The sequence below is a fragment of the Dama dama genome, chromosome 28 (assembly GCF_033118175.1).
Source record: "Dama dama isolate Ldn47 chromosome 28, ASM3311817v1, whole genome shotgun sequence".
Classification (NCBI taxonomy): Eukaryota; Metazoa; Chordata; class Mammalia; order Artiodactyla; family Cervidae; genus Dama; species Dama dama.
Genome location: NC_083708.1, coordinates 43,438,685 through 43,465,664, shown reverse-complemented (window position 1 = coordinate 43,465,664; position 26,980 = coordinate 43,438,685). Strand labels below are relative to the sequence as shown.

Here is a 26,980-nt window from a genome sequence, read left to right as displayed (position 1 = left end):
AAACTTTTAAGAAAGTATTACTGATTTTATTTCCAGGAAGTGGTCTATGGGGTAAGAAGTCTTGGCAGTTGCTGAGATTTCTGATTGTAATGTATGTTTGGACCATTCACTCATGTGGTCTCTTTGTTTTATGAACCTCCGTACTACGAATTCCAGGAATACTTTGTAACCAAACTGACAGACAAGTAGGTGAATAATCCTAGGTCCACTGATTTTTAGGGAGCATCCAAACCAGATGAGCCTGGCTCAGCTGTCTGAGGGGTTAACACATAAGCCAGCGAGCTGCCTCGAACAGCCTCCTCAGCACAAACGAGGGAGCTGGGTGGATGCACTCAGCCTCAGCGTAGGGCTGACAGTCTGACTTCACTGCTTATTCCCATAGAGAAGTGACATGATGCATGCAGAATGATGGCAGTTCTGGGGTTGCCGCTGAATACAAAGGAGCCAGGAAAAAACCTCCCATTCTTAAATAACATTTATTATTGTTGGAAAGAAGTCTCTTTTCATGAGAACAATTCTCACATTTATTTAAAGGTATACTGGTTATGGTTATAGAAGCAAATTTCACTGAGGTGTTCTATATGAAGTATGCCCGACTACGCCTCTGAGTTCAGCAATCTAATGTTCACAATGTGTTGGCTGCCATTAGCTATGTATCCAAACATGCCTTTTATTTTTTTTCCCCCTTTTAAAACATGTGCCTGCACAGGGTGGAGAACGAAACGCCAAGGGCCTGCTAAAAAGGAAAAGCCTAGAAAAGATAAAATTCCTGCAGCAGTTCTGGTCAACTGCAGCCGTGGGTGCAGGAACAGTGTTTATGTGGGGAGGCGCTGCGCCCAGTGGTTTCTCGGTTGAGTGGTGTGAGAGAGCCCTTGAGGTTTTCTGCGGCGGCGGAGGAAGAGAGAGATGCCATTTACTGAATCCAGTCGATGTTCAGGCAGCGTGCTATGAATGCAAACATGTCTGAGACTTCTTCTATCACTTTGGCCGTGGGCTTCCCGGCCCCGTGGCCCGCCTTGGTGTCCACGTGGATAAGCAGGGGGTTGTTCTGCTTCCGGCTGCGGCCCACGAGGTGCTGAAGGGTGGCGATGAACTTGAGGGAGTGAAGCGGGACCACGCGGTCATCATGGTCTGCGGTGAGGAGAAGCATGGACGGGTACTGGATGTCGTCTGCCTCTGGCAGCTTCACGTTGTGCAGTGGAGAGTATCTGAAAGGCAAAGGCACTTCCATGAGGCCAGGTATCAAAATGAGAGCTCTGCGTGTCCACTAGGTTAATCACGCAGAGACCTGTGTCATTCATCAGCAGTGAGGACTGTGGCCAGCTGGTCCCTGGGTGACCACTGCAGACATTATGGTGGGCTGTGACTGGCCAGGGCTATAGGAGGCTGGGGAGCCCTGTCATTTATTTGGCCCTCGCTCACAGGGCTGCTGGAACAACCCAAACTATATGCACCCTGACTGTCTTGAGGTGAATATTTTCATATTTTTCAGGTTGAATTTTTCACTGCAACAAAGTGGACTGGTTGTCCCTTTGTTTATTATTACATGAGAAAACATTTTAAACTGAAGTATAGTTGATTTACGATATTAGTTTCAGGTAATTCAATATATTCTTACAGATTATAGTCCAATTAAAGTTATAAAATAATGGCTCTATTCCCTGAGCTGTAGAGCACATCCTTGCAGCTTATTCATTTTATACACAGTGGTTTGTATCTCTTAGTTCCCGACTCCCATCTTGCTGATTGTTCTTTTAAATCACTGACTATGGATGTAATAGGTGCAAGCCTTTCTTTTGTTGAAGAATTTGAAATCCACAGTGTCTGGCAGCTTTTTGCCTGTTTGGTACCTATAAAATCTTTATTCTGATCTCAGCTTGATAGTCTTAGGAAGAACACAGGTCCCCCCCGGGCCTAGTTTCTGTCTGAAAACCAGGGAACCTGAGCTGGGCCGCTGATCTGCTGGCTCACAGTCCAGCAGAGACTGACTGTGGCCAATGGTGAGAAAGTTGGTGCAGGAGGAACCGTCTGAAGCACAAGATAAATGTGCAGTTAACAAAAGGTTTTCAAAAACTAAGTACAATCAGATTAAATGCTTGATGCTAATTAAGTAAAGTGAAAGAAATCTCTGAGTATTTCTTCTTTACTTTTAATTTTTTTAATATAAATTTATTCATTTTAATTGGAGGCTAATTACAATACTGTAGTGGTTTTGCCATACACTGACATGGATCCACCACGGGTGTACATGTGTCCCCATCCTGAACTCCCCTCCCCTCTCCCTCCCCATCCCATCCCTCTGGGCCATCCCAGTGCACCAGCCCCGAGCACCCTGTCTCATGCATAGTCAATACAGCTATCTTTCTTTTTTTTTTTTTTTAATACGGCTGTCTTATTTCTCAGAGTGTTCAGTACTAATGAATCAACTATTTTAGTAGAGTTTTATTTTTTAGGGTGAATAGGCAAAAATAGTAAAATTTCTGCTCAGTTAACCAAGTCAAGACTAAAACTTTCTGGGGTTTAGTCTCCTGATAGGTAAGATGGGTGTGACAATGGATCTGTTTTCTGATCTCACTTCAGAGTATTTTTGGATCAACCCTGGTCCTCCAGATAAGGATTAGTTCTGTGGGGAAACAAGCTTGGAAATTCTTTTTACGAATAATACCTCTCCCTGCCTCAAGATTCACATACCACATTTATATATTAAAGATTCTGAGAAGTTCTGTAGGAAAAAAAAAAAAAAGTCTGTTAGGCTTTATTTATCCCAGCCATTCACAAACTTTGAAATCTAGATCTTTGTTCAGGGGGGACCCCCTCCAGTATAGTGGATTCAGTTCTCTGCTCACTTGGGAGCAGATGAGAGGACATGTATGTAGCCCTGTGAGTGCTAGGCTGGAAAAAGTAAGGTCTGAAATAGGAGTATCACTGATGTCTTGACAGAAAAAATATGAAGAACTCTTTTATTGCTTTCAAATTAATTTTAGAAGTATTGGGTTCCAGTGAATATTTTGTTGTCTTCAACATACAATTAATTCAGTCTTTTCAACTGAGTATAAATGGGACCTCGCCCCCTAAATGCCTATTTTCTCTAAGTTAATTTGAACTATGACTCCTTCAGATATTCAGCTTTCACCAGATGTGTCAGTGGGGCTACTTGTATATTTTTAAAGTTACACTTTCCCCCCTCCTACAGAACAGAATTTAGCAGTTTGAAAGTATTCAATTAAAAAAATCCAAGTCATTTTAGCCAAATATCTAAGTGGAGAACTAGCCATACTGCTGCTGCTGCAAAGTCGCTTCAGTCGTGTCTGACTCTGTGTGACCCCATAGACGGCAGCCCACCGGGCTCCCCCGTCCCTGGGATTCTCCAGGCAAGAACACTGGAGTGGGTTGCCATTTCCTTCTCCAATGCATGAAAGTGAAAAATGCAAGTGAAGTCGCTCAGTCGTGTCTGACTCTTAGCAACCCCATAGACTGCAGCCCACCAGGCTCCTCCGTCCATGGGATTTTCCAGGCAGGAGTACTGGAGTGGGGTGCCATTGCCTTCTCCGAAACTGCCATACAAAGCACATCAAATGAAGGAAAAAACCTGACTTGAGAAACTGAAGTTACTGTATCGAAATCTATAGTTGACTGAAAAGACTGGGATGGGACACAGGCTCCTGATGCTATTCCAAGGGCAGCTCCTTAACACTGCTGGTAAATCCCCCTGGATCCTGCTGTGGGAAGTAAAGAGAACCAAGAGCCAAAGAAGAATGCAGCTTACAGTCTTGAGAATCTAGATGTCTGCCATTTTCTGTTATCGCCAAAGTGGTTGAGGGATATAAATATTTCAATAATGCAACTTGTAGTTTCAAACCTGGGCTTCCCAGGTGGCTCAGTGGTAAAGAATCCACTTACCAATGCAGGAGATGTGGGTTCCAACCCTGGGTCAGGGAAATTCCCTGGAGAAGGACATGGCAACCTACTCTAGTATTCTTGCCTGGGAAATCCCATGGACAGAGGAGCCTGGAGGGCTATGGTCCATGGGGTTGCAAAAGAGTCGGACACAATTTAGCAACTAAACAACAACAAAATTTCAAACATAAGTGGTTATACTGAAAGCACAAAATAACTGTACTTGCATATATTCCTATTTCCTTTTTTTAACTGAGAAAAAGAATCCTATATATATATATATATATATATATATATATATGTTATAATGATACATTTTTTAAAATTAGTTTTTAATTGCTGTATCAACAAAAACCACACAGATTTCTTATCTCATAGTAAGTCAGAAGTCTGAGTTGGTTTGACTGGGTTCTCTGACTATCTCAAGGTTGAAATCAAGGTGTTGGCTAGCTGGGCACTTATTAAGAAGTTCTAGGGAAAAATCTACTTCTGGACTCATTTCAGTTGTTGCCAGAATTCAGCTCCACAAGGCTGTAGGATTGAGGTCCTCATTTCTTGGACAGCTATTGGTTGGGGTTGATGTTGGGTTGTAAAGGCCCCCTTCCTCCATTTTCAAAGCCGGCAGTGGTGGGTCTAAGTTCTCCTCGTGCTTCCAGTCTCTTTCATCTCCTTTTCTGCTGCATCCCTGACTCTTGCCAGAGATGGTGCCCTACCTTGAAGGGCTTGTCATTAGATTAGGCTCTCTTGATAATCCAGGACAATGTTTCCACTCTGGTCAGCTGATTAGTAACCTTCATTTAATCTGCAAAGTCCCTGCAGAGCAGTCCACAGATCAGTCAACCATTGAAGAACCAGGGGGACAGGAATCCCGGGGGACTATCTTTAGGATTCTGCCATCACATCTTTATTATTTTTGCTCAAGACCAGATCAGAACTAGGAAGACAGATAAGTATCTCCATCACATATCCTACTTTTGCAGTGAATTACACGTAAACATGAGATACTGAAGGGGACAGTCAAACATGCCCTTTTGACTGAGTTCAGTATTCTGACATCAAATCGTGAGCAATACAAACATGTCAGTATGAATCAAAACCTTACTTGATAAGCCATTCAAAATGTTGTTTGTTGTCTGAGCAGCCATAATCAGTGGTCCAGGCGTGACCAATGGTGTATTTATGGAACTTCAGCATGTCCATTACTCCAACTTGGGCAATAACGCAACCAAAGAGGTCAGGACGCTGATTGGCACAGGTAGCTAAAAATCAAGATAGAAAAAGGAGGTTGTCCATCATTAAACATCTGTCATAAACAAACCCAAATGAGAACAAAACACTTAAATGTTTTCTGAATCCTGATGGTCTTTTTTCCCCAAAAGCACAGGAAGAAACTATCAGAAATCACTTGCCCAAGAGTCTGCAAGCTTTCCCCCTGCTTCCAGTATATATCCGAGGGGTGGAATATTTTCATCAGTAGTGGATACGTAACTCTTCATGAAAACCTCAGACTTTCTGTAAAATCTGTGCTGCTCCCATCCCTAGCTGCTTTCACAGGTGATGCAGGATATTAACGAACTTGTGCAGTGTCTCAAAACTAGCCTGTGATCTTGTGACATAGTAAGAAATACCTGTTTAATCTTTGTCCCTGGTTCCTAGAACAGAGCTCCTAAAACCCTTGCGAGTTTCCTGAGTGACAGGGTAAGAGGAGTATTTTTCATAATTCATAACTAACCCCTCTCAACCATATCTGAGTTCATGCTAATGAGGTGGCTCTTGCTGGGTTCCTAGACAGCTTCAGGATGGGGGCTGGCTGATCAAGGAACCATGTGATAGGAGGATTGGATCTTTTGGTACCTCCCCTGACGTCTGGGGAGAGGAGCGGGGCTGGAGGTAGTGATTCATGGCTACTGATTTAATCAATCTAGCCTGTGTAACAGAACCTTCATGAACACCAATGGAGTCTGGAGAGATCCCGGGCTGGTGAACACTGGGAGGTGCTGGGACCATGGCGCACTCACAGGGCATGGAGGCTCGGCGTGCACCTGCCCCAGCTACATACCTCCTCTGGCTTGTCCCCAAGTTCCATCCTTTATAACAAACCGGCAAGTGTAAGAGCGTTCCTGAAAGTGAAAGTCACTTAGTCGTGTCCAACTCTTTGTGACCCCATGGACTATACAGTCCATGGAATTCTCCAGGCCAGAATACTGGAGTGGGTAGCCTTTCCCTTCTCCAGGGGATCTTCCCAACCCAGGGATCGAACCCAGGTCTCCTGCATTGAGGGCAGATTCTTTACCAGCTGAGCCACCAGGGAAGCCCAAGAATACTGGAGTGGGCAGCCTTTCCCTTCTCCAGTGGATCTTCCTGACCCAGGAATCAAACTGGGATCTCCTGCATTGCAGGCAGATTCTTTACCACTTGAACTATCAGGGAAGCCCTAAGAATGTTCCTGAGTTCTATCAAATTATTGAACTCGAGGAGGGGGACCTGGGAACCCCCAATTTATAGCCATCAATCAGAAATATGAGAGGTCTAGAACTTGTGATTGGTGTCTGCAGCGGGGACTGTCCTTTGGGTCTGTGCTAACTCTGGGTAGTGTCAGAATGGAACTGAATTGTGTGACACCCAGTTGGTGTCTGGAGAGTTGGACCATTGGTTGCTGTGGGACCCGCCCTCCTACCCCTTCCTGCATTTGGCATCAGAAGTGTTGTAAACAGCAACAGCTGATATAGGTATAGCTCAAAGCAGAACAGAGCCTAAGACCCAATTCAGAGCTCTATCAGATACTGACATATTTTCTTGTCCTGTTTTAAAAATGCTCGTCTTTGTATACTTAGAAATTTATTTTTTGGATAATTCAATAAATGTTTATTGAACATCTGCCATGTGCCTTGCACTAGGCATGGGGCCTGGGGATATGTCAGTGAATAATTTAGTGGGAAAGATAAAAGAAGTGAATGGGCAGTTACAGTGTGGCATTCACTTCTGTTGAGAAAGTGTGGGTACTATGGAAGAAGGGTGTAGGCCAGCATAATGAAACTGGGGAGGCTTTGGGAGGAAGTAACATTAAAGCTGGCATGACGAGGAGTTAGTCAAGAGATGTGAACTTTTCCTGCCTCTGGCAAGAAACAGTTCCCACTGCAGTTTAGATGTCAGTGCTTATTCATGATACCGATTTCTGAGTCCTACCCCTGCAGATCTCCTCCTCCTCACTCAGAGGTGGGAGGGGCAGGAAGATGTTCTTTTAAATAAGCACTTTAGCATCTTGATGGACAAACTCCATCTCTGAAGGTCCCATAAAGGACCTGGTTTATTAAAAGGCGTAAACCAATTCCTGGAAATACAACTCCAAAAATGGACTTATTGGATGAACCAGTAAATTACAACACAATTCTCCCACTACTAAAATCAGGTGGTATTTTCAACATCTTTTCCCATTAAATAGTTTAGATTCACCCTAAGTTGTTCTTTCTTTTTTATTAATACTTGTTTAATTCATATGAAAATTTAGTTGGCTCAAACTCAAAATATACTAAGAATCAGACCACTTCTTACTACTTCCATCATCACACCCAGGTCCATGCCACCATCCTCTCATTGAGACAGCAGCACCTCACTGAGACCTGCTTTTCTGTCCTCACCTCTTCTGTCTACCCTAACACAGCAACGGATCAATCCACGGTCCTGATTTAAACATGTCAAATTATATGCTGACTCTTTGCGACCCCATGGACTGTAAAGTCCACGGAATTCTCCAGGCCAGAATACTGGAGTGGGTAGCCAGCGTTTCCTTTCTCTAGGGGGATCTTCCCAACCCAGGGATCGAACCCAGGTCTCCCACATTGCAGGCGGATTCTTTACCAGCTGAGCCCCCAGGGAAGCACCTGGGAAGCTGGGTTTCCCTGGTGGTTCAGACGGTAAAGCGTCTGCCTGCAATGTGGGAGACCCGGGTTCGATCCCTGGGTTGGGAAGATCCCCTGGAGGAGGAAATGGCAACCCACTCCAGTACTCTTGCCTGGGAAATTCTATGGATAGAGGAGCCTGGTGGGCATCACCGACTCAACGGACGTGAGTTTGAGTGAACTCCAGGAGTTGGTGATGGACAGGGAGGCCTGGTGTGCTGCAGTCCATGGGGTTGCAAAGAGTCGGACATGACTGAGCGACTTCACTCACTCAAATTATATGCTAATTCTCTGCTCAAAACCTTCCCAAAGGTTTCTCAGAGTAAACCATGCTCTCTGACAGCTGTGAGTCCTGCCTGGTTAGGTTCCCAGCACCCCTAACCTCTCCCCTCACTCTCCCTTGCTGTCCGTGCCGAGCCACAGATGTGGGTCAGGCCCGTCATGCCACCTGCCTCAATTAACTAGAATGAAGGCTCCGTGAGGGTGTTGTCTGTTTCATTTGCTGACATATTCCCAGTATCTGGAAAAATGCCCAGCACTTGCCCAATACATATTTGTTGAATAGATAAATTTGTGGTTATTTGGTATTTAAGAATATTATCCATATCCTTTCTCAATTTTTCTTTAAATTGAAGTATAACCGACATAAAGTGTATCAGTCTCAGGTGTAAAACAGCAATGTGGTATTTTTTATGCATCACAAAATGATCACCATGATAAGTCTAGTTACCATCTCATCACACAAAGTTATTAGATATTATTGACTATATTTCCTATCTATATAGTATATAGCTATTTTATCACAGAGTTTGTACCTCTCAATTGCCCTCATTTATTTCACTCATCTTCCCATCCCACTCCACTCTGGCAGCCACTAATTTTTCTGTATCTATTACTAGTCTGTATTTGCTCAGTTGTACTTTTACATTTCTCATATAAGTGAAATATGGTAACTGTCTTTCTCTGACTTATTTTACTTATTATACCCTCTAGGTCCACTCATGTTGTTGCAAATAGCAAGATTTCATTCTTTTCTATGGCTGAGTAATATTCCACTGTTTGTATATTATACTTATAAATCTTTTTTATCCATTAATTTATTAATGGACACTTAGGTTGCTTTCATATCTTAGCCATTGTAAATAATACTAGAATGGACATAGGGGTACGTATCTTTTTGAATTAGTGGTTTTGACTTATTTGAAAAAAAATTACCCAGAAATGGAACTGCTGAATCATAGTTGTTCTATTTTTACTTTTTAAGGAACCTTCATACTGTTCTGTATAGTGGAGAACAGTTTACAGTCCCACGCGTGCATGAGGGTTTCCTTTTACTGCATCCTTGTCAACACTTATTATTTGTTGTCCTTTTGATACTAGCCCTATTGACAGTGTGAGATGGTGTCTCATTGTGGTTTTGATTTGCATTTCCTTGGTGATTAGTAACCCTGAGCATATTTTCACGTGTCTATTGGCCATAAGTATATCTTCTCCGGGAAAATGTCTATTTAGGCCCTCTGCTCATTGTTAACTATTTGTTTTTGATGTTGAGTTGTATGGGTTCTTAGGCTATTTTGGACATGAAGCTCTTAGCAGATACATTGTCTGTAAATACCTTCTCAGGTTCAGTAGGCTGCCTTTTCATTTTGTTGGTAGTTTTCTTCGCTGTGCAAAAGCTTATTAGGTTGCTACAGTCCCATTTGTTTGTTCTGCTTTTGTTTCCCTTGCCTGAGGAGACATATCCAAAAAAATTTCATGAAGACCAATTCAGTGTACTGTTTATGGTTTCTTCAAGGGGTTTTATGGCTTCAGTTTTTATAAATATTTTTTTGAGTTTATTTTCATATACGATGCAAGAAAGTAGTCCAGTTTGACTCTTTTGCATGAAACTGTCTAGTTTTCCCAACACCATTTATTGACAAGGCTACCGTTTTCCCACTGTGTATTCTTCCTTCCTTTGTTGTGGGTTTACCGTATATGTGGGTTTATTTTGGGGTTCTCTATTTTGTTACATTGACCTTTATGTCTGTTTCTATGCCAGTACCATATTGTTTTGGTAACTAGAACTTGCAGTACAGTTTGAAATCAATGAGCATGATACCTCTAGCTTTGTTCATCTTTTTCAAAATTGTTTTGGCTATTTAGGGTCTTTTGTGCTTCTTATTTGTTCTAATTCTGCAAAATGGCCATTGATATTTTGATAGGATTTGCATTGACTCTGTACATTGCCTTGGGTAGCAGGGTAATTTTAATAATATTAACTCTTCAAATCTATGAGCATAGTATATCTTTTAATTGGTTTGTGTCACCTTCAGTTTCATCATGTCTTACAATTTTCAGTGTACATGTCTTTTGCCTCTTTGATTCGATTTATTACTAGGTATTTTATTGTTTTTGGTGCAATTTTAAATGGGATTGTTTTCTTAATTTCCCTTGATAATTTGTTAAGGTATAGAAATGCAACAGATTTCTATATATTGATTTTGTATGTGCAACTTAATTAGTTCTATGATGGCATCTTTAGGATTCCCTATATATAGTACCATGTCATCTGCAAACAGTGGCAGTTTTACTCCTTTTCTAATTTGGATTACTTTTCTTTCTTTTGCTTGTCTGTTGCTGTGGATAGGACTTCCAATATAATGTTAACAGGAGTGGTGAGTGATTCTCTTGTCTCAATAAGACCCTTTTCTTTTTCTTTTTTTTTTGTCAATAAGACCCTTTTCTTGTTCCTCACATTAGAGGAAATGCTTTTGGCTTTTCACTGTTGAGTATGATATTAGCACTTGTCATACATGGTCTTTATTATATTGAGATGTGTCCCTCTATACCCACTTTGTTAAGAGTGCTTAATCACAAATGGATGTAGAATTTTGTCAAAAGATACTGAACCATCCTTACATCCCTGAGATAAATCCTACTTGATCATAGTGTATGATCCTTTCAATGTACTGGTGAATTTGGCTAGCTAAGACTTTGAAGCTTTTTACATCTATGTTTATGAGTGATACTGGCCTGCAATTTTCTTTTTTCTATGTGTGGTATCTTTGGTTTTTATATCAGGGTGATGCTGACCTTATAAAATGAGTTCAGAAGTGCTCCTTCCTCTTCAGTTTTCTGGAACAGTTTGAGAAGACAGGTGTTGACTTCTCTCTAACTGTTTCATAGAATTCACCCGTGAAGACATCTGGTCCTGACGTTTTGTTTGCTGGGAGTTTTCTTTTTTTTTAATTTACTGATTCAACTTCATTACTGGTAATTGGTTTGTTGAGACTTTCTTCCTGATTCAGTCTTGGGAGATGGCTAGTTTCTAGGAACTTATCCATTTCTTATAGGTTGTCCACATTATTATGCATAATTATTCATAGTATCTTAGGATCCTTTGCATTTTTTAATGGTGTTGGATGTGATTTCTCTTTCATCTCTGATTTTCTTTGGGCCTTCTCTGTTTTTCTTGATGAGTTTTGGTAAAAGTCTGGTAAAATTTTTTCATCGTCTCAAAGAAACAGCTCTTAGTTTTATCGATCTTTTGTACTGTTTTTCAGTCTCTTTTACTGCTTTAATTTTTATTATTGTAGTCACTTTAGGTGTTAGGTTAGATTCCATTTTCATTTGTCTCTAATTTTAATTTTCTTAATTTTCTCTTTATCAGTGACCCACTGGTTGTTCAGTACCTTATTGTTCAGCCTCTGTTCATTTTTTGCAGTTTTTCCTTGTAGTTGATGTTTAATCTCATACTGTTGTGGTTGGAAAAGATGCTTGATGTAATTTCAACCTTCTTAAATTTATTCAGATGTGTTTAGTAGCATAGCATATGATCTATCCTGGAGAATGATCCATGTGCACTTGAAAAGAATGTGTATTCTGATGCTTTTGGATAGAATGTTCTTAATCTATTTAGTCTATCTAATCTAATGTATCTTTAAAGTCAGTATTTCCTTAATGATTTTCTGTCTGGAATGTCTATCCATCGAAGTAAATGGAATACTAAAGTCTCCTGTTATTGTTTTACTCTTGGTTTCTCCCTTTATGTCATCAATATTTGCTTATACATTTAGGTACTTCTATGTTGGGTGCATAAATATGTTTTTAAAATTTTATTTTATACTATAGTTAATTTACAATGCTGTGTGTGTTTTAGGTATACAGCAAAGTGATTCATATATACATATGCACATATCCATTCTTTTTCAGATTCTTTTCCACATAGGTTATTATAGAATGTATGTTCCCTGTGCTATACAGTAGGTCCTTGCTGATTATTTTATATATAGTAGTGTGTCTTTGTTAATCCCACACTCCTAACTTATCCCTACTTCCCCTTCTCCCTGTAGTAACTGTAAGTTTGTTTTTGAAGTTTTCATTTTTTTAGAACTGTTTTTTCTGTTCAGCTTGTATGATTTTCATTATTCTGTTTTCCAGGTCTCTGATCCATTCCTCTGTATCATCTAATCTACTGTTGATTCTTGCTGCTGCTGCCGCTGATGCTAAGTCACTTCAGTCGTGTCCAACTCTGTGCGACCCCATAGACGGCAGCCCACCAGGCTCCCCCATCCCTGGGATTCTCCAGGGAAGAACACTGGAGTGGGCTGCCATTTCCTTCTCCGATGCATGAAAGTGAAAAGTGAAAGCGAAGCCGCTCAGTCGTGTCCAACTCTATACGACCCCTTGGACTGAAGCCTACCAGGCTCCTTCGTCCATGGGATTTTCCAGGCAAGAGTACTGGAGTGGAGTGCCATTGCCTTCTCCGTGATTCTTACTAGTATGTATATATTCTTTTATTTCAGTTATTGTACTCTTCACCTCTTCTTTTTATTTTCTAACTCTGTTAAACTTCACACCATGTCCATCCATTCTTCCCCTGAGTTTGTGGAGCATCTTTATGATCATTACCTTGAGCTCTTTATTGGATAAGATTGCTTATCTCCACTTTGCTTAGTTCTTCTTCTAGGGGTTTTAGCTTGCCTCCTTGGTTTAGAACATAGCTCTGTCTTTTCATTTTGCCTAACTCTGTGTTTGTGTATGAGGTGGGTTGGTTATGTGTTCTGAGACCCCCATGCAGCTGACGTCCTATCACAGCAGCAGACTCCCGTGTGGTGACCCCCACGTGGTGTAGGGGTGCATGGCCCTTCTGTGGTGGCAGGGCCAACTACTTTCGGTATGCTGGCAGGCCAGGCCTGTCTGTGCATGGGCAGAGCTGGTGCCAGTCTGCCGGTGGGTAGAGTGCTGATGGTAGCCAGAGGGGGGACTCCAGAATGGTGCTTCTCAGCACCAGCATCCTTGTGGTACATTAGGTTCCCCCAAATGGTTGCCCCCCAGCATCTGTGTCCCCGCTAGGAGTCCCAGTTGCCTCCTGCCCCTCTGGGAGGCTCTCCCAGATTAGCAAGCAAATTTGACCAGGCTCCTTTCAAATCACTGCCCATAAGCCGGGACTCGGAGCATGTGAGATTTTGTGTGCACTCTAAGAGTGGAGTCTCCATCTCCCACAGCCCTCTCGCTCTCCTGAAAGGAAGATCAGAGGCAGGTGTTCTGGGGGCTTGTCTTCCTGGTGAGGGATCTCTGGACTGGGGAGCCTGCTGTGGGGTCTTGAACCTCTCTCTCTTTCGGAAGGATTATCCTGCAGTTGTGAATATCCTTCCATTTGTGGGCTGCCTGCCTGAGGCTGTAGGTCTTGCCTATACTATGCATCTGCCCCTCCTTACCCATATCATTGAGGTTCCTTCTTTGTATCTTCAGCTATAGAAAATCTGTTCGTCTGTTAGTCTTCAGGTTGTTCTCGTAGTTGTTCTGTAAATAGTTGTTAATTTTGGTGTGCCCATGGAAGAAGGTGAGCTCAAAGGCTCGCCATCTTGGCCACATCTCTACCCTTTCCAAATTTAAACAAATTATCTTGGACATAGACATTTTACCTCCATGGGAAAATGTTTTTTTTTTCCAAGTCTATATTCTATTGGGGTAAAAAAGTAAGGGGTAGAAAAGTAAGGGAAGGAATTCAAGTTTTGACACGAGTTAGTATATTTCAAACACAAGGAAACAGGGAATGTCAAAATCCCCTGGGAACAGAATTGAAAGCTGAAAACTGTCACATGTGCTTTTTAGGCTGAGTCTCTTTATGCTAATCTACATTTGTAAAATGGCCCCTCGTCTCCTGGTGACACTGGAGATGGGACCCAGCAAGCAGAGTGCAGGCCCACTATAAATGTCCACTGCAATGTTAAGTACTGCCGAGAGACAAAAGCAAAGTAAAATTTCATTAAAACTACCAAAAAATAGGAAAATCTACTTAGAGGCAGTGCCACAGAGAGGTTAAAAGAGCAGAATCTACAACCATGGTGCTAATCATCGGCCCCAGCATCACCACCACACTAGCAAGCTTCTCGACCTCTCAGAGCCCCATCTCCCAGGCTGCATGCCCGTCAAGGGCTCGGCACTGGGCCTGGCACACAGGTGCTCAGCAGGTGAACTATGCCTGTGGCTATTTTGTTGCTTTTAAGCTGTGGATCCGTCTTTGCATGGACCTCATTTTCCTTTATGACTTCGTTCTCTGCACCTACAGCGTTTAGCATCCCATGGCGTTAGGTATTCAACAAGTATTTACACCTAGTGATCACAGGTGGCTAGCACAGTCAGAGGAGTGTTACTTGGTTCAGTCCTGTGCTGCCTGAACTCGAGAGACTTGTGGGCTTGGTCTGTGGGAAGGGAGTCCCACCCAGGGGAGGGAAGGGTGAGAACTGTGGTCCAGAAGAGTGCAGAACAGGGAGGAGGAGAGCTCATCAGGCTCTGATGAGCCGAGTCAGTAGCTGTGTCTTCATATGTTATTAGACCCAAATACAAACAGGTTTTGCTTTTTCTGTACCACTGCTACCATCCATGAGCCCAAAGTTAGAGTATCTGAAAACTCTAAGAGTTAACTAGTAAAGTACGATGAATAAACCCAGTTCTCACCTACTAAGAGGCCTCCATTTGAACCTCCATTAATAGTCAGCCTCTTGGGAGACGTGTAACCTTCCTTGATAAGATATTCAGCAGCACACTGAAAGTCATCAAAGCAGTTTTGTTTGTTGGCCAAGATGCCACCTGTAATGTGCCAAAGTGAAAGGTAAGTTAATTAACAAAATACTAAAAAAACAAAAAAAGAAAAATCAACAAGAACATTTTAACCTAAGAGGAATTCAAATGATGATAAGGCATAGTTTCAACTAGTGATCAACTTAAACACAATGAGCTAACACTACATTTAGAAAAATGCCTCAATGTATGCACTACAGAAATCCATCATCAGTACCACAACTGCTCATCCATATGGTGCCTTTGCATTTTTCTAAAACCTCTTAGAACTTAAAAGACAAATGCCCCAAAGGGAAGAGATGATCTGTTATGATGTCAGACAACCATGAGAATAAAAATGAGAAAGCATGTCATCAACACGAACTTGTGTCCTGGGAGGAGGTGGACTGACTGACACATGACCTGGAGCAGAACTGAGTCCTCCGTGGGCTCCACAGAGAATGTGACGATGGAGGTGAGCTCACTGCCTCTTTCCTGGGAAGATGAAGGTGCTCTGCACAGACGGGCTCATGTCTCACCTCTCCTCTCTGCAGGACTTTGAGATGGGTAAGTGATTTTGAGAACTAAAGCTCTCTGATTTTGCCCTCAGCTATTTATTCAAGAACTTAAGTAGGAATTTGGAGAAGGGAATGGCAACCCACTCCAGTATTCTTGCCTGGAGAACCCCACGTAGAGAGGAGCCTGGAAGGCTATAGTCCATAGGGTCGCAAAAAGTCAGACATGACTGAGTGACTCACACACAGAGTAAGAATTAGGTGATTAGGTGGGGGAATGTTGTTGCACAAAGTAGCTTATTAGTTTTAGTCTTTGTTGGCCCTGCAGCATGCAGGGTCTTCCCCTGCCAAGGACTGAACGCATGCCCTGCTTCAGCAGAACTGCAGTCTTAACCATTGGTCCACCAAGGAAGTCCCTAGTTTTTCTAGTCTTTTTTTCTCTCTAGTCTTGACTGAACAGATCTCAAAGATCTCCCCAGAGAATCTCAGCTTTCTCATAGTCAAATGAACCCATCAAGAGAGGAACACCTGGAAGGTCTTAGAATATCTAAAAATACAGGCCAAAAGTCAAAGTCATGCTCTCAAAGGAATGGGTACCTGAAATAACTGCCTATGAAATGAACAAAAAGCAGACATAGATCTGATTAGATATTTGAGATTAAATATAACCATTTTTGCAGAAATTGAATTAAGGATGAAGCAGTACTACTGAAGAAATTTTTTCATATCAAAACAAATGTTATTAAGATTTTAATTGAATTAGAATGGCTAGGATAACTTAGTTTCCAGGAATAATATAATTTTGGGTATATGACTATATTTTTTAAAGGGCATTAGATTTTAAAACTCAATTAACAGAATGGAATCTATATTTATCAATGTTCAATATGACAGGGTCTAACTGAAAAGGTCCATTTGGGGTCCTTTCGCTGCCTAAATTGGGAGAAAGTCTATGATCAGTCTAAACACAGGTAAGCAACTTTCAGCTTCAATCAAGCTGCAAACTTCCCTCCCCCCAAGGCTTTTGGAAAATAACTTGGTTATATTTAATACAGAGATGAGAAAGTTGACCAAGACCAAGGGAGGGCACTCTTCCCTATCAGAGATCAGTGGACCACCTAAGGAACAGAAGAATTTTATGGTGAAGGACTTGGGTCCTTTGAAGTGTCAGAAGTCCATGCAGGTGGGTATTTAAGTGTGAAGATGAAAATTTTTAAACCAGAAAATCGGGTGAATCAAGGGCTCCAGACTCAGCATGTTGGTTTTGGATGTAAATCAAACATATAGTATGTTGAAATTTTATTTTTATTCTCATTTTCTTAGTCATCTCTTAATATCACAGTTTCACAGTATGATTTTAGGGTAATTAAACTCTAATATCAGGTCCAAGTCAAAATTATACAATAAATTCTATGCTGTTTCAAATACAATGACAATCAATAAAGCCTTCAGGGATGATACCTGGCAGCAGTTGGCCCAACAATGGCTGGGGCCCCATGTGTTCACTGGGGACATTCACTCTTGCTAAGATGCTCAAGTAGTTTTGCTGTCTAAGATTGGTCCTTGGGGGTGCATGCTGAAGACCTAGGGGTCAGTTCTGGGCCTTTCCTGACTCCTGACACCTAATAGTTACTTAGGAAGAATTCTCTTTACAGATCTACCCTCATCTTTGTTGAGCTGATTTGATGCAGCACACCAGAGCCTTTGGCCTCAGGAGGCAGAGAAGAACAAGTGGGTTTATGGATCTGAAGGGTGGTCTTGGATGCTCTTCTGGTGGAAGAAGGGCCCCCTCGCCTGGTGCTGCCCAATCAAGCCCAGGCAATGGGGTCTGCCCCGAGGCCTGCAGACTGTCTTCTACATGATGGCTGATGTCGAGAGGGGAGAAGCAGGGAGCTGGTGGGAGTGAAGGTGCCTCCCGCAAACATAGGAATAAGGTAAGGGAAGAGCATCTTCTTCAAGTTATTGACTCGTCTATACATTTCAGATATACAAAAGCCTGGGAGACAGGGCATGCTCCATATAGAGAGAAAAGGAAAAGACAGGGCTTTAAAAATAAGACTGCCATTAATGTTTTTAATTTCCTCAAGCAACTAGAATAAATGCCTCAGGAGGACAGAGACTGAGTGATTAAAACCAGAAAAGAATAACAACTGTGTTGTGTTTAATAAAACCTGCACATGAGAGTCCCAACAGTAATGCTAGGAGGGATGCTATTTGTTAGCAGTGTTGGAAAACTTGGAGAAAACAACCAAAAGATGCCCAAACTGGGACTAGGAAAGCTCTATTTTGGAGAGATCGTTTCTCTTACGAGAAAATAACCTGGTTTTGCAGTCTGCTTTAAGAGAGCATGACTTTCACTGTTTAGCATTATCTGGCTAACAGAGGACACAATAAATACCAAAAGTTATCCCCCAGACTCACTTCTGACAGTGATAGATAAAAATGTACCCCATATATTGCTAAAAAAATTGATTATGGTATGAAGGGGATGCTTCTGAAAAATATGTACTTCATTAAAATAGACTGCCAAGGAAAATGTGAAAAGACTGAGCTGTTAATTTAAACAGACACTGAAACTACAGTTTCAATTTGGAAAGGCGGGGATACTGCCAGCAGTGTGTCTGGAAGCATCCTTATTTTTCATCTGTCTTATCTCTTCGGCTCCTAACACCTCGGCTCAGACTGTGCCATGTTTGTGTTTCTGCAGAGAACGTGCCTCACCTTTATGCCACGTCTCTCCATATTCGCCACCTCCTCTGATGTTGGCAACTGCAAGGACGCCACCCATGTGTCTCACGAAGATGAGCCTGGACACGCTGAGAGATGGTGGAAAGGTTAACCATCCGGAAGTGCCCGGCGAGGAGCGCGCCGTCTCCCTCCACCACACGTACCCCTGAAGACACTCCACACGTGGGATCACCCAAACGGGAGCCCAGTGCTTACATAGTTCACTTAAAGCAAGTAATGTAAAACTTCTGACTGATGAACTGCAAAGCTCAGACATTTGCACGAGCATTCAGTATACCTCACTTTGAACAGCTGTCTCGGCAACAAAACACTGCCCGGTCACCTGACGCAGCCCTGGTGTGAACATCCAGTATCTGTCTCCAAATTAAGTTGGAAAAAAGAAAGCAAGCTCTTTCTGACGTATGAATTTTACACAGGTTTTCCAGAGATTTACATGGTAAACTAGGTGTGAGAGAGACAGAGGAGATCAAGGACACAGAACCAGAAAACAAGAACGGAGTGCCCAGGGCTGCAGGATGTTTTCTAGAAATAAACAGAAGAAACTGTAGCACAGAGCTTCTTTACAAAATTTAGATTTTGTTTTCCTCCTCCTCTTTCCACTGGCCCTAACAGTATTAGTACTGAGGTTATTTCTCTGCTTGCTGTAACTGAAATTAATTTTGCTTTGAAAACTCTCTCTGAAATTTTATCATTCTTTCTTTCAGTAACTGGGGAAATGACAGGCTTCGGCAGCCCAAGGCTCCGGATGGTCTGGGTGCTAACTTTCTGGATGCTGAAGATCAGAGGAAGGTGATCTTCAGACACTCATGTGGTCTTTCCTCCAACATTTTTCCTACACCTTGGATGGTCTCTGCTGAAACTACCAGCACATCCACTGGCTCAGAAAAGAAAACGTGTAAGTACACTTCCTTACTCATCTCAATTCCCAACACAGAACAGGCTTAATAAACACACGCAAAGAACAAAGACAAGATCTGTGGGGACCAAGGGAAGGGGGTTCAGGTGCAGACACAGTCTAGACCAGCCTCTGGCTTCTCCTACTGTTTGGAGAAGATCAGATACGCAGAGGTGCCACGCTTACCTGTAGTTGGGTGTGATAGATATGTTGAAGCCACCGTAGCCGTATAGGAAGGCAGGGTGAGAGCCATCCAATTTTATGCCCTTTTTATGCACGATGAACATCGGAATCTTTGTGCCATCCTTGCTAGGGTAGAAAATCTAGAGCAAAAGAAAGCAGAGTAGTTAGATTTCACATTCCTGAGGAAGCACTTGAATGCTTTTACATGGGAAAAGTAGGTAGCAAATTCTTTAAGACGCAGAGTGGCACAGTGAAAATCCAGTACCACTAAAGGGCTAGGTGATGACAAAGCATATTTCAGTTTTTATGGAGACAGGGTGGAGTAGTGAACTCAGGCAGACTTGACTTTGAATTCTTATTCACTATCAAAAGCTAGGTGACGCCCGGCAAGTTGTCTGTTCTCAGCCTTATTTCTTTATCCCTAAAATGTGGCTGTCATGCCCACCTCTTAGGGTCTCCATGAGGCCCAACTAAGAGAAAAGGCACTCAGTTCTCTGCTCCTGAGCATCCCTCCAAGCACTGGAAAGTCAGATTTGGCTCTTCTATCAAACAGTCTGATTGAGAAAGACAATTTCTCTAGGAGAGACAGTTTATGTTCAACTTCCTCTTTAAATGTTAAGACACTCAACTCTTTATTTAGTAGTTGAACATAGAAAAATGAATGTTAGCAACAACAAAATGCGTGTGAGCTTTATCGAGTAGATGAGGAACAACCCAGAAATCCTATTGTCTTGATTAAACAATGACACTTTCTCCAGTATTGATAATGAAGGCTCACCAAACCGCCCTGAATCTGGACATACTCAGGCAAGTTCAGTTAACATTCCTAGATTCATTACATTTTGGGTAAAAGGAATAAGAGAAAAAGGATTAGCAAGAGAACGTGAAATGCTATTCAAACGCTAAGACACACAAAAAGCACCAAGTCACCCAAAGCTGATAATGGCTTTTTTTCAGACAAAAATCTGTAAACAGCTTTCTCTTTGGGGAAACACGGTGTCTTTATCCCAGATGACACCTGTAAAGTGCCCCAGCTTAGAAACATCTTTCTAATAACTTCATAGTCAAAGACACAAATGTCTACAGTCACTGTGACTTGGAGCCATATTCTATCCAAAGCTTTTTAAGGTAGCAGTTCTACTGCAGAAAGTTGCCACAAAGTCCTTGGAAATAAACAGTGAGGGGTGGGCAGGGGAAGTCGAGGCAGATTTGGAGAAAGGCACTACAGGGTCACAGTTAATGCCTGCAAGTCTGGTCGTTATTTTGAAACCTACCAAGAAACAGTATTACAAGCATTTGCTTCTGACTTTGGAGAGAAATACTGAGAGTACATCAATTTGGTCATTAAGGAATCATGGAGAATATACTGCAGAGTTCAAAATCATTCAACGGGACAGAGTCTTATTTAAAGTTACTGAGTGCCAGGTAGCAGCCACTGATAGAAAGTAACTGTGTGGGCAGGACAAGAAAATGCAGAGGAACAAGAGATGGACTGGGATAACGCCCTAACACACAGGGCCCTCAATCAGGAGTAATCTAACCACAGAGGCAGCTGCATCCAGGGAGCGAACGGTCTCACATGGTTCTACCTTAACCAATACAGCGACTTCCCAACTTCCCACCTACCCTCCAACCCCAGCCCCGCACCTATTCCCTTTTTGGTCCAACTGAGCTCTCCTCGGGCCACAGCCGCTCTGCACCAGTCGCCTGGACTGGCGCACCTCTGTCCCCACTGAGCTCTCAGACCCTCCTCTTTGCTACCACCTGGAGGAGGATTTCCAGTGCCTGAACTGGTCTGTTCCCATCTGTCTCCAGGACAAAGGAACACCATCCAAAGCACAAAGGCTCCCTTATGCCTGTAGCTGCAAAAAATATACCCAAGCTTTAAGCTGCTCTGGTTCACATGTTAAAATAACAACATTGTAAACACTGTCCCAAAGTAAAAGGGCACTGTGAGGATGATCACAACAATATCATCTTCAAGAAACTCCTTAAAAGGTTATTTCAGACTTGAACATACACACTTAATATATATGTGTACAGATTTTTTCACTATATAGACACAGAGGAGTATTTTATGCCATTTCCATCTATGGAATGGCAGCTGATAATAAACCTTAACCTGACTCTATAAACTGATTCCTCCTGAAGCCACTTCCTTTAAAACTTTTCTTTCAGAGACTTTGTGGGTATTTTCTTTGTAGATCTGCTCAGGAATGAGGAGAAGCTCCTTATTTTCTTGTTCTTCCCAAACCTGGCCCAACCAAAAAGCTCCACCTCAGAATCTACACTAGTGGTTCTTGAACCTTATTGGTTGGACCTAAGAATCTGGCATAAACATGTTAAAAATGCCATTTTCCTAGGCATCATTCCCAGGAATTCGGACCCCATGGTGTGGGATGGATGCCCAAATCTGCAGATTCAGCACATCTGCTAGTTCTTCTGATGCAGGTGGATCTAGGCTCAAAAAACTAGTCACGCTGTTGACTTGTATCATCCCCTCTAGCCTCCTCAGGGACATCAACCAAAAGCAGGTATTTTCCCACAGTCCTTGATAATTCAATCTGAGACTCTACTTCTCTTGACCCAGTTCTCCTGCGATTTTCTTTAGTGACTAGTGATTTTCTTTCAGTGAGTGGTCCACCTATCCTGCCTGGATGCCTTTACAGGCCCGATGTCTGCCGCCGCCACCCCCTATCTACTTGTTCAATGAAATATCTGCTGCATGTCCATTATGTGCCAAGCACGGTGCTGAGACATACAGATGAATACGACCCGGATAATTCCTTCTGTACGTCTCCAGATTCAAATCGACAGGTACTGCAAACAGCCATCCCTTGGCTCTTAGAACTTGGAGCTCTTCTGAAAGGAACTCGTTTCCCCAGTGACTCCAACTTGTTCTTGTTCTTGCTCTACCTTCTCTTCCTTACTCCTGAGGTATCTGCCTTTTTTCTTTCCTTTTTTAAAAAACTTTCATTACAAAACTCAAACAGTGCTCTGTATCAACCTAGAGGGGTGGGATGGGGAGGGAGGTTCAGAAGGGAGGGGACATGTGTATTCCTATGGCTGGTTCACGTTGCGGTTTGACGGAACACAGCAAAATTCTGTAAAGCAATTATCCTTCACTAAAAAAATAAAACAACAACAACAAACTTTCATTACAACATTCAATCCCTTATATCTCTCTGGCTCTGTCAGCCTCCCTTGGGTTTTGTTGCCCAGCTTGTGACCCTCAGGGTGACCCTTGTCACCCATAAAGTATCACTAATGCCTGAAATCCTCTAATTCTAACCTAACCAACTGGGTTCCTTTTCCTCCTCTGGGCTGCTAGGCACTCAGGAAGTGCCAATTCACTTAATTACAGATTAATAATAGTTGAAGTCATGGGCTCTGACCTTATGCCTTTTTTCTAATCAATTCCAGAATAGCTGTTTCCAGTGTTTTCCATTTTCCTCTATGCCAAGCATCACCCATTTGCATCTGCTGCTCTTTGGATCTGGCTTTGCCTGTCTTCATGGGAGTCATCTGTTGGAATTCTTGAAAAACCTTCTGCCACCTTCACTTACCCTCTGAACCCCAGAAGGGTTCACTGCTACTGCACTTTTCTGATCACCACAAATTTTTCTTTTTGTATTGTCTCCTTTTCCTTGCCATACAAACAAACTCAAATTTCTTCTGTCCTACACAATAACAACAAAGCCCCAAATCTTTTGCACTACCCTGTCTAACCCTCAAGCTAAATTTCCATCTCCTGCTTTCTTCCCGATCAAATATATCCACAGTAACCTACACCCACAGCTCACACCAGCCTGCCTCCTTCAGGACTGTGCCCACCATCACCCTTTCAAAGGGCATCAGTGAATGTTATTGTCTTTGCCTCTCCATCCATACCTCTACCCTACTGGTGTAGATCCTTCTGAACTTTTTCACATGCTTATAGAGACATATCTATTTACACATATTCACATACACAGGTTATTATTAAATGGCAGTACATAATAAAATCAGGCAAATGCTGGGAGAAAACTTACTTTGCTTCTCCCCAGTCAGCTATATATTATGGAATTCTTTCCAGGTTAAGATATACAGACTTAAAACTTCACTATAAAAACTTCATTGGATTTAACCATTTAACAAGCTTATTTAACCATTTTGCTCACCAAAAGCTATTCAGACAATTCTTTTTCTGTTATTAACAATGATGGAATAAATCCCTTTTACATAAAAGGGATTATATACTCATGGCTTCTGTAGGATATATTCTCAGACATGAGATTGCTAGATCAAAGTGTGCATGCATCTAAAAATTTAACAGAGGAATTAAGAGTCAAGGTGGCAGAAGAGGAAGATGTGGAGTTCGCCTCTCCCACATCAAGAATCTACAAATGAAACAGTTCTCACAGAGCACCTGCTGAACACTAGCAGAGGACCTCAGAGAGCTAAAAGGACAAGAAAAATTCCTGCACAACCAGGTCGGATGAAAGAAAGAAAAAGGAATGAGACAGACCCTGCACCCCTGGATGGGGAACTGGAGGAGAGGAGAGGGTCCCACACTCAGAGAAGCCTCCTCACGAGTAGGGAGACCAGCTGGGACATGCAGGGAGCTTTGGAGACTTGGAGGAGAGCGCAGCAACTGGTCAGTGGCAGGCAGAACAGAGTAAGACCCACACGGGTGGTCTGTGCCATACAGATGGCTGGAAAAGCACGTGACAAGATGCTCAACATCATGAATTACTCGAGAAATGCAAATGAAAACTACAATAAGGTATTACCTCACAGCAGTGAGAATGGCCATCATGAACAAAATCTACAAACAATAAATGCTGGAGAGGGTATGGAGAAAAGGGAACCTCCTGCACTGACGGTGGGAATGTAAATTGGTACAGTCACCATGGCGGACAGTACGGAGGCTTCCTAAGAAACTAAAAACAGAACTACCAAATGAGCCAGAAATCCCACTCCTGGGCATCTGTCTGGAGAAAACCATAATTCAAAAAGAAGGTGCACTCCAATGTTCACTGCACCACTATTTACAATAGCGAAACATGAAAATAACCATCAAAAGAGGAATGAATAAAGAAGACACGGTACATAAATACAACGGAACACTACTCAGCCATAAAAAGGATGAAATGCCATTTGCAGCAACATGGATGACCCTAGAGACTGTCATGCTGAGTGAAGTCAGAGAAAGACAAATATTGTCTGATGCTGCTTATATGTGGAATCTAAAAAAAAAAAAAAAAAAAAAAAAAAAAGATACAAATAGACTTATTTACAGATAATAGTTATAGATGTGGAAAACAGTCCTATGATTACCAGAGGGGAAAAGGGTGGAGGGATAAATTGGGAGATGGGACTGACATATACACACACCATATATAAAATAGATAATTAATAAGGACCTACTCTACTAGCACCTACTGGGAAGCACTAGGGGCTTCCCAGGCGGCTCAGATAGTAAAGTGTCTGCCCGCAATGTGGGAGACCGGGGTTCAATCCCTGGGTCGGGAAGATCCCCTGGAGAAGGAAATGGCAACCCACTCCAGTACTCTTGCCTGGAAAATTCTATAGATAGAGGAGCCTGGTAGGCTACAGTCCATGGGGCCACAAAGAGTCGGACACAACTTAGCCGACTTCACTTTCTTTCTTTCTACTAGCACCAGTAGCACAGGGAACTCTACTTAATACTATGTACTGACTTAAATGACCCAAAGAGTGGGTGTATGTATATGTATAACTGATTCACTGTGCCATACAGCAGGAAGAAATACAACATTGTAAATCAACTATATTCCAATTTAAAATAACTCAATAGATTCTGGCAAGTAATTTTCTAAAGATGGTGCGTCAACTTGTAGCTCCTAATGACAGTAAGTGTCCATTTCTTATTAGTAGTTGATGTTAAGATGGATTTTTTTGTTGGCCTAGTAGGCAAACATTATCCTATTATTATTTTAAGAATCAGTTTTTAAATTAGCAAACATTTTCATCTGTTTATTGGTCATGTTATATCTCTTCCTCAGAGAACAAAGTGTGCTTTCTTTTCTGATCAATTAACAGACACTCTTCTTACATTAAGGGAATTTACCTTTTTTTCTGCCATATATTTTGTTTGTATTTCCTCCCATGCTATAGCCGGTTTTTAAAGCTTCTTTGTGGTATCTTAAATATAGACAGATAGCACATATACAGATAGGACTCCATCATCCCCAACTATAAAAGCATTATCTATATTTTCATTTTGAATTTTTTACATTTATAGTTATAATCCAAATGAAGTTTGTTTTTACATATAGTCTGGTATCTAACTACTTTCCCCCAAATAGTCAACTATTCTACACCATTTAATGAAGAGTAGTTCTTTTCCCCACTGTTTAGAAATGCCATGTTCAAACTGGTATCTTCCCAGGCCTTATCCATTTTGATCCCTATCTGGTAACTACTTCTTTGGCTTCCTGTGTGGAGTGTCTAATTCTTTTTCAACCTTTCTAACTGATCCATTACTAGCTCTTCTTCCTGCTGCCAAATGCTACCGTTCTGCACTTTTCTATATGTGGTGCTCTCTTTTCTCTCTGCAAACTCCCATTTGCCATCTCAGAGAGCTCTAGTAAACTGCTGTGCTAAGGACCTCCACGTCCACATCTGCAGGTCCCTGCTATCAGAAAGCCCCTCGGGGGGCTCCACGCTGAGGGCTGAGTGCTCACAGGGCAGTGGCCCGTCTGCATCTCCAAGGCAACGTGCTCTAGGTCTGCCTTGTTCAGGCTCCTCTGTCTCATTTCAGCTGGTAGCAGCAGCTCTTCATTCACTGTCTCCTCAGCCACCCGACTGCCAACTCTCAGAAGCATGATCTTATACCAAGGACCCCACACCCAGGCACTCACTCTGTCCTTTCTCTTCTCAGTCCCTCCTCGCCCATGGGGACCCTGCTCAGAACCTCTGCTGCACTAGCCTCAACCCCACCTGGTATTCCTGGCTCCTCTCACTAGCTACAGTGAAGCTATAGCAGGGGCAGTACAAACCTTGGACTATTATTAGTAACATACAATGACCATAATGTACTTTATATATTTATGTGCTACAAAAGCCATTAGTGCTTGATGAGGAGGCAATTGCTGAAGCTTGAACCCATAGGCTATTTTCAGTAGTTTATTGCTATACCACCACCCAGGTTCCAGCTAAAAAGCAGAGACTTACTTTTCCCCCTCATAACTGAAACCAAGTGAGAGCAAGCTGACAACCCACATCCATTCTTTCTGTCCACTGTGGGCGCAGCCCTTGGATGGAATGCCAAAGCCATAAAGAAACCCTTAACGGACAGGACAACAAAGTGCTCACATAGGATCCAGCAGACATCCACTTGAGTAACAGAAAAGGTCTGCCCATCATCCAGGGCCCACAGCTCATCACGTGACGGGTCTTCCCCGTTTTCATCAGCAGCAGAGCAAATGGTTCATGCGACAGATCCAGTTCAACCAGGAACCCATGATACCAACATTAGCACCAGGGTCTTTCCCCTAGCACACCTGTCCACCTTCACAGAAACAAGCACCACTGAAGAATCTAAGAATGTCTTTGGAAGTACCCATGAGACCACTAAGAGGGACTAGGCATTTGACACAACCTTCATCAGGGACACCACAGATGAAAAAGAAGCATCAGAACAGCAGTTTAAAGCCACAGTTAGTTCTAGACATTAGTAAGCCAACCAGAGACGGATCAGACACTGACTTTAGAAAGCTTCCTCCCTAAATTCTGAGTTCCTCCCCTTTAAAGTTTATATACTTCATTTTGGA

The 26,980-nt window shown here is 42.4% G+C and overlaps 1 protein-coding gene across 2 annotated transcripts in view; it reads right to left on the bottom strand.

The window, feature by feature from the left end:
• Window positions 1-457: 457 nt before the first annotated feature.
• The window catches only part of PREP (prolyl endopeptidase), a 133,324-nt gene continuing 106,801 nt past the window's right edge, over window positions 458-26,980 (bottom strand). Inside the window, exons 11-16 of one of the 2 annotated variants that reach the window (XR_009690994.1) lie at window positions 19,188-19,324; window positions 18,080-18,174; window positions 14,742-14,873; window positions 9,412-9,524; window positions 5,000-5,156; window positions 1,069-1,208 (exon numbers count right to left, since the gene is read on the bottom strand). Coding sequence is in view for 1 of the 2 variants with exons in the window: in XM_061132020.1 (XP_060988003.1) it covers window positions 914-1,208; window positions 5,000-5,156; window positions 14,742-14,873; window positions 18,080-18,174; window positions 19,188-19,324 (816 nt within the window). In the remaining variant the exon portion in view is untranslated. Of the gene's footprint in view, window positions 1,209-4,999; window positions 5,157-9,411; window positions 9,525-14,741; window positions 14,874-18,079; window positions 18,175-19,187; window positions 19,325-26,980 lie in introns of both variants that reach the window. The other variant, XM_061132020.1, reaches the window with a different exon arrangement.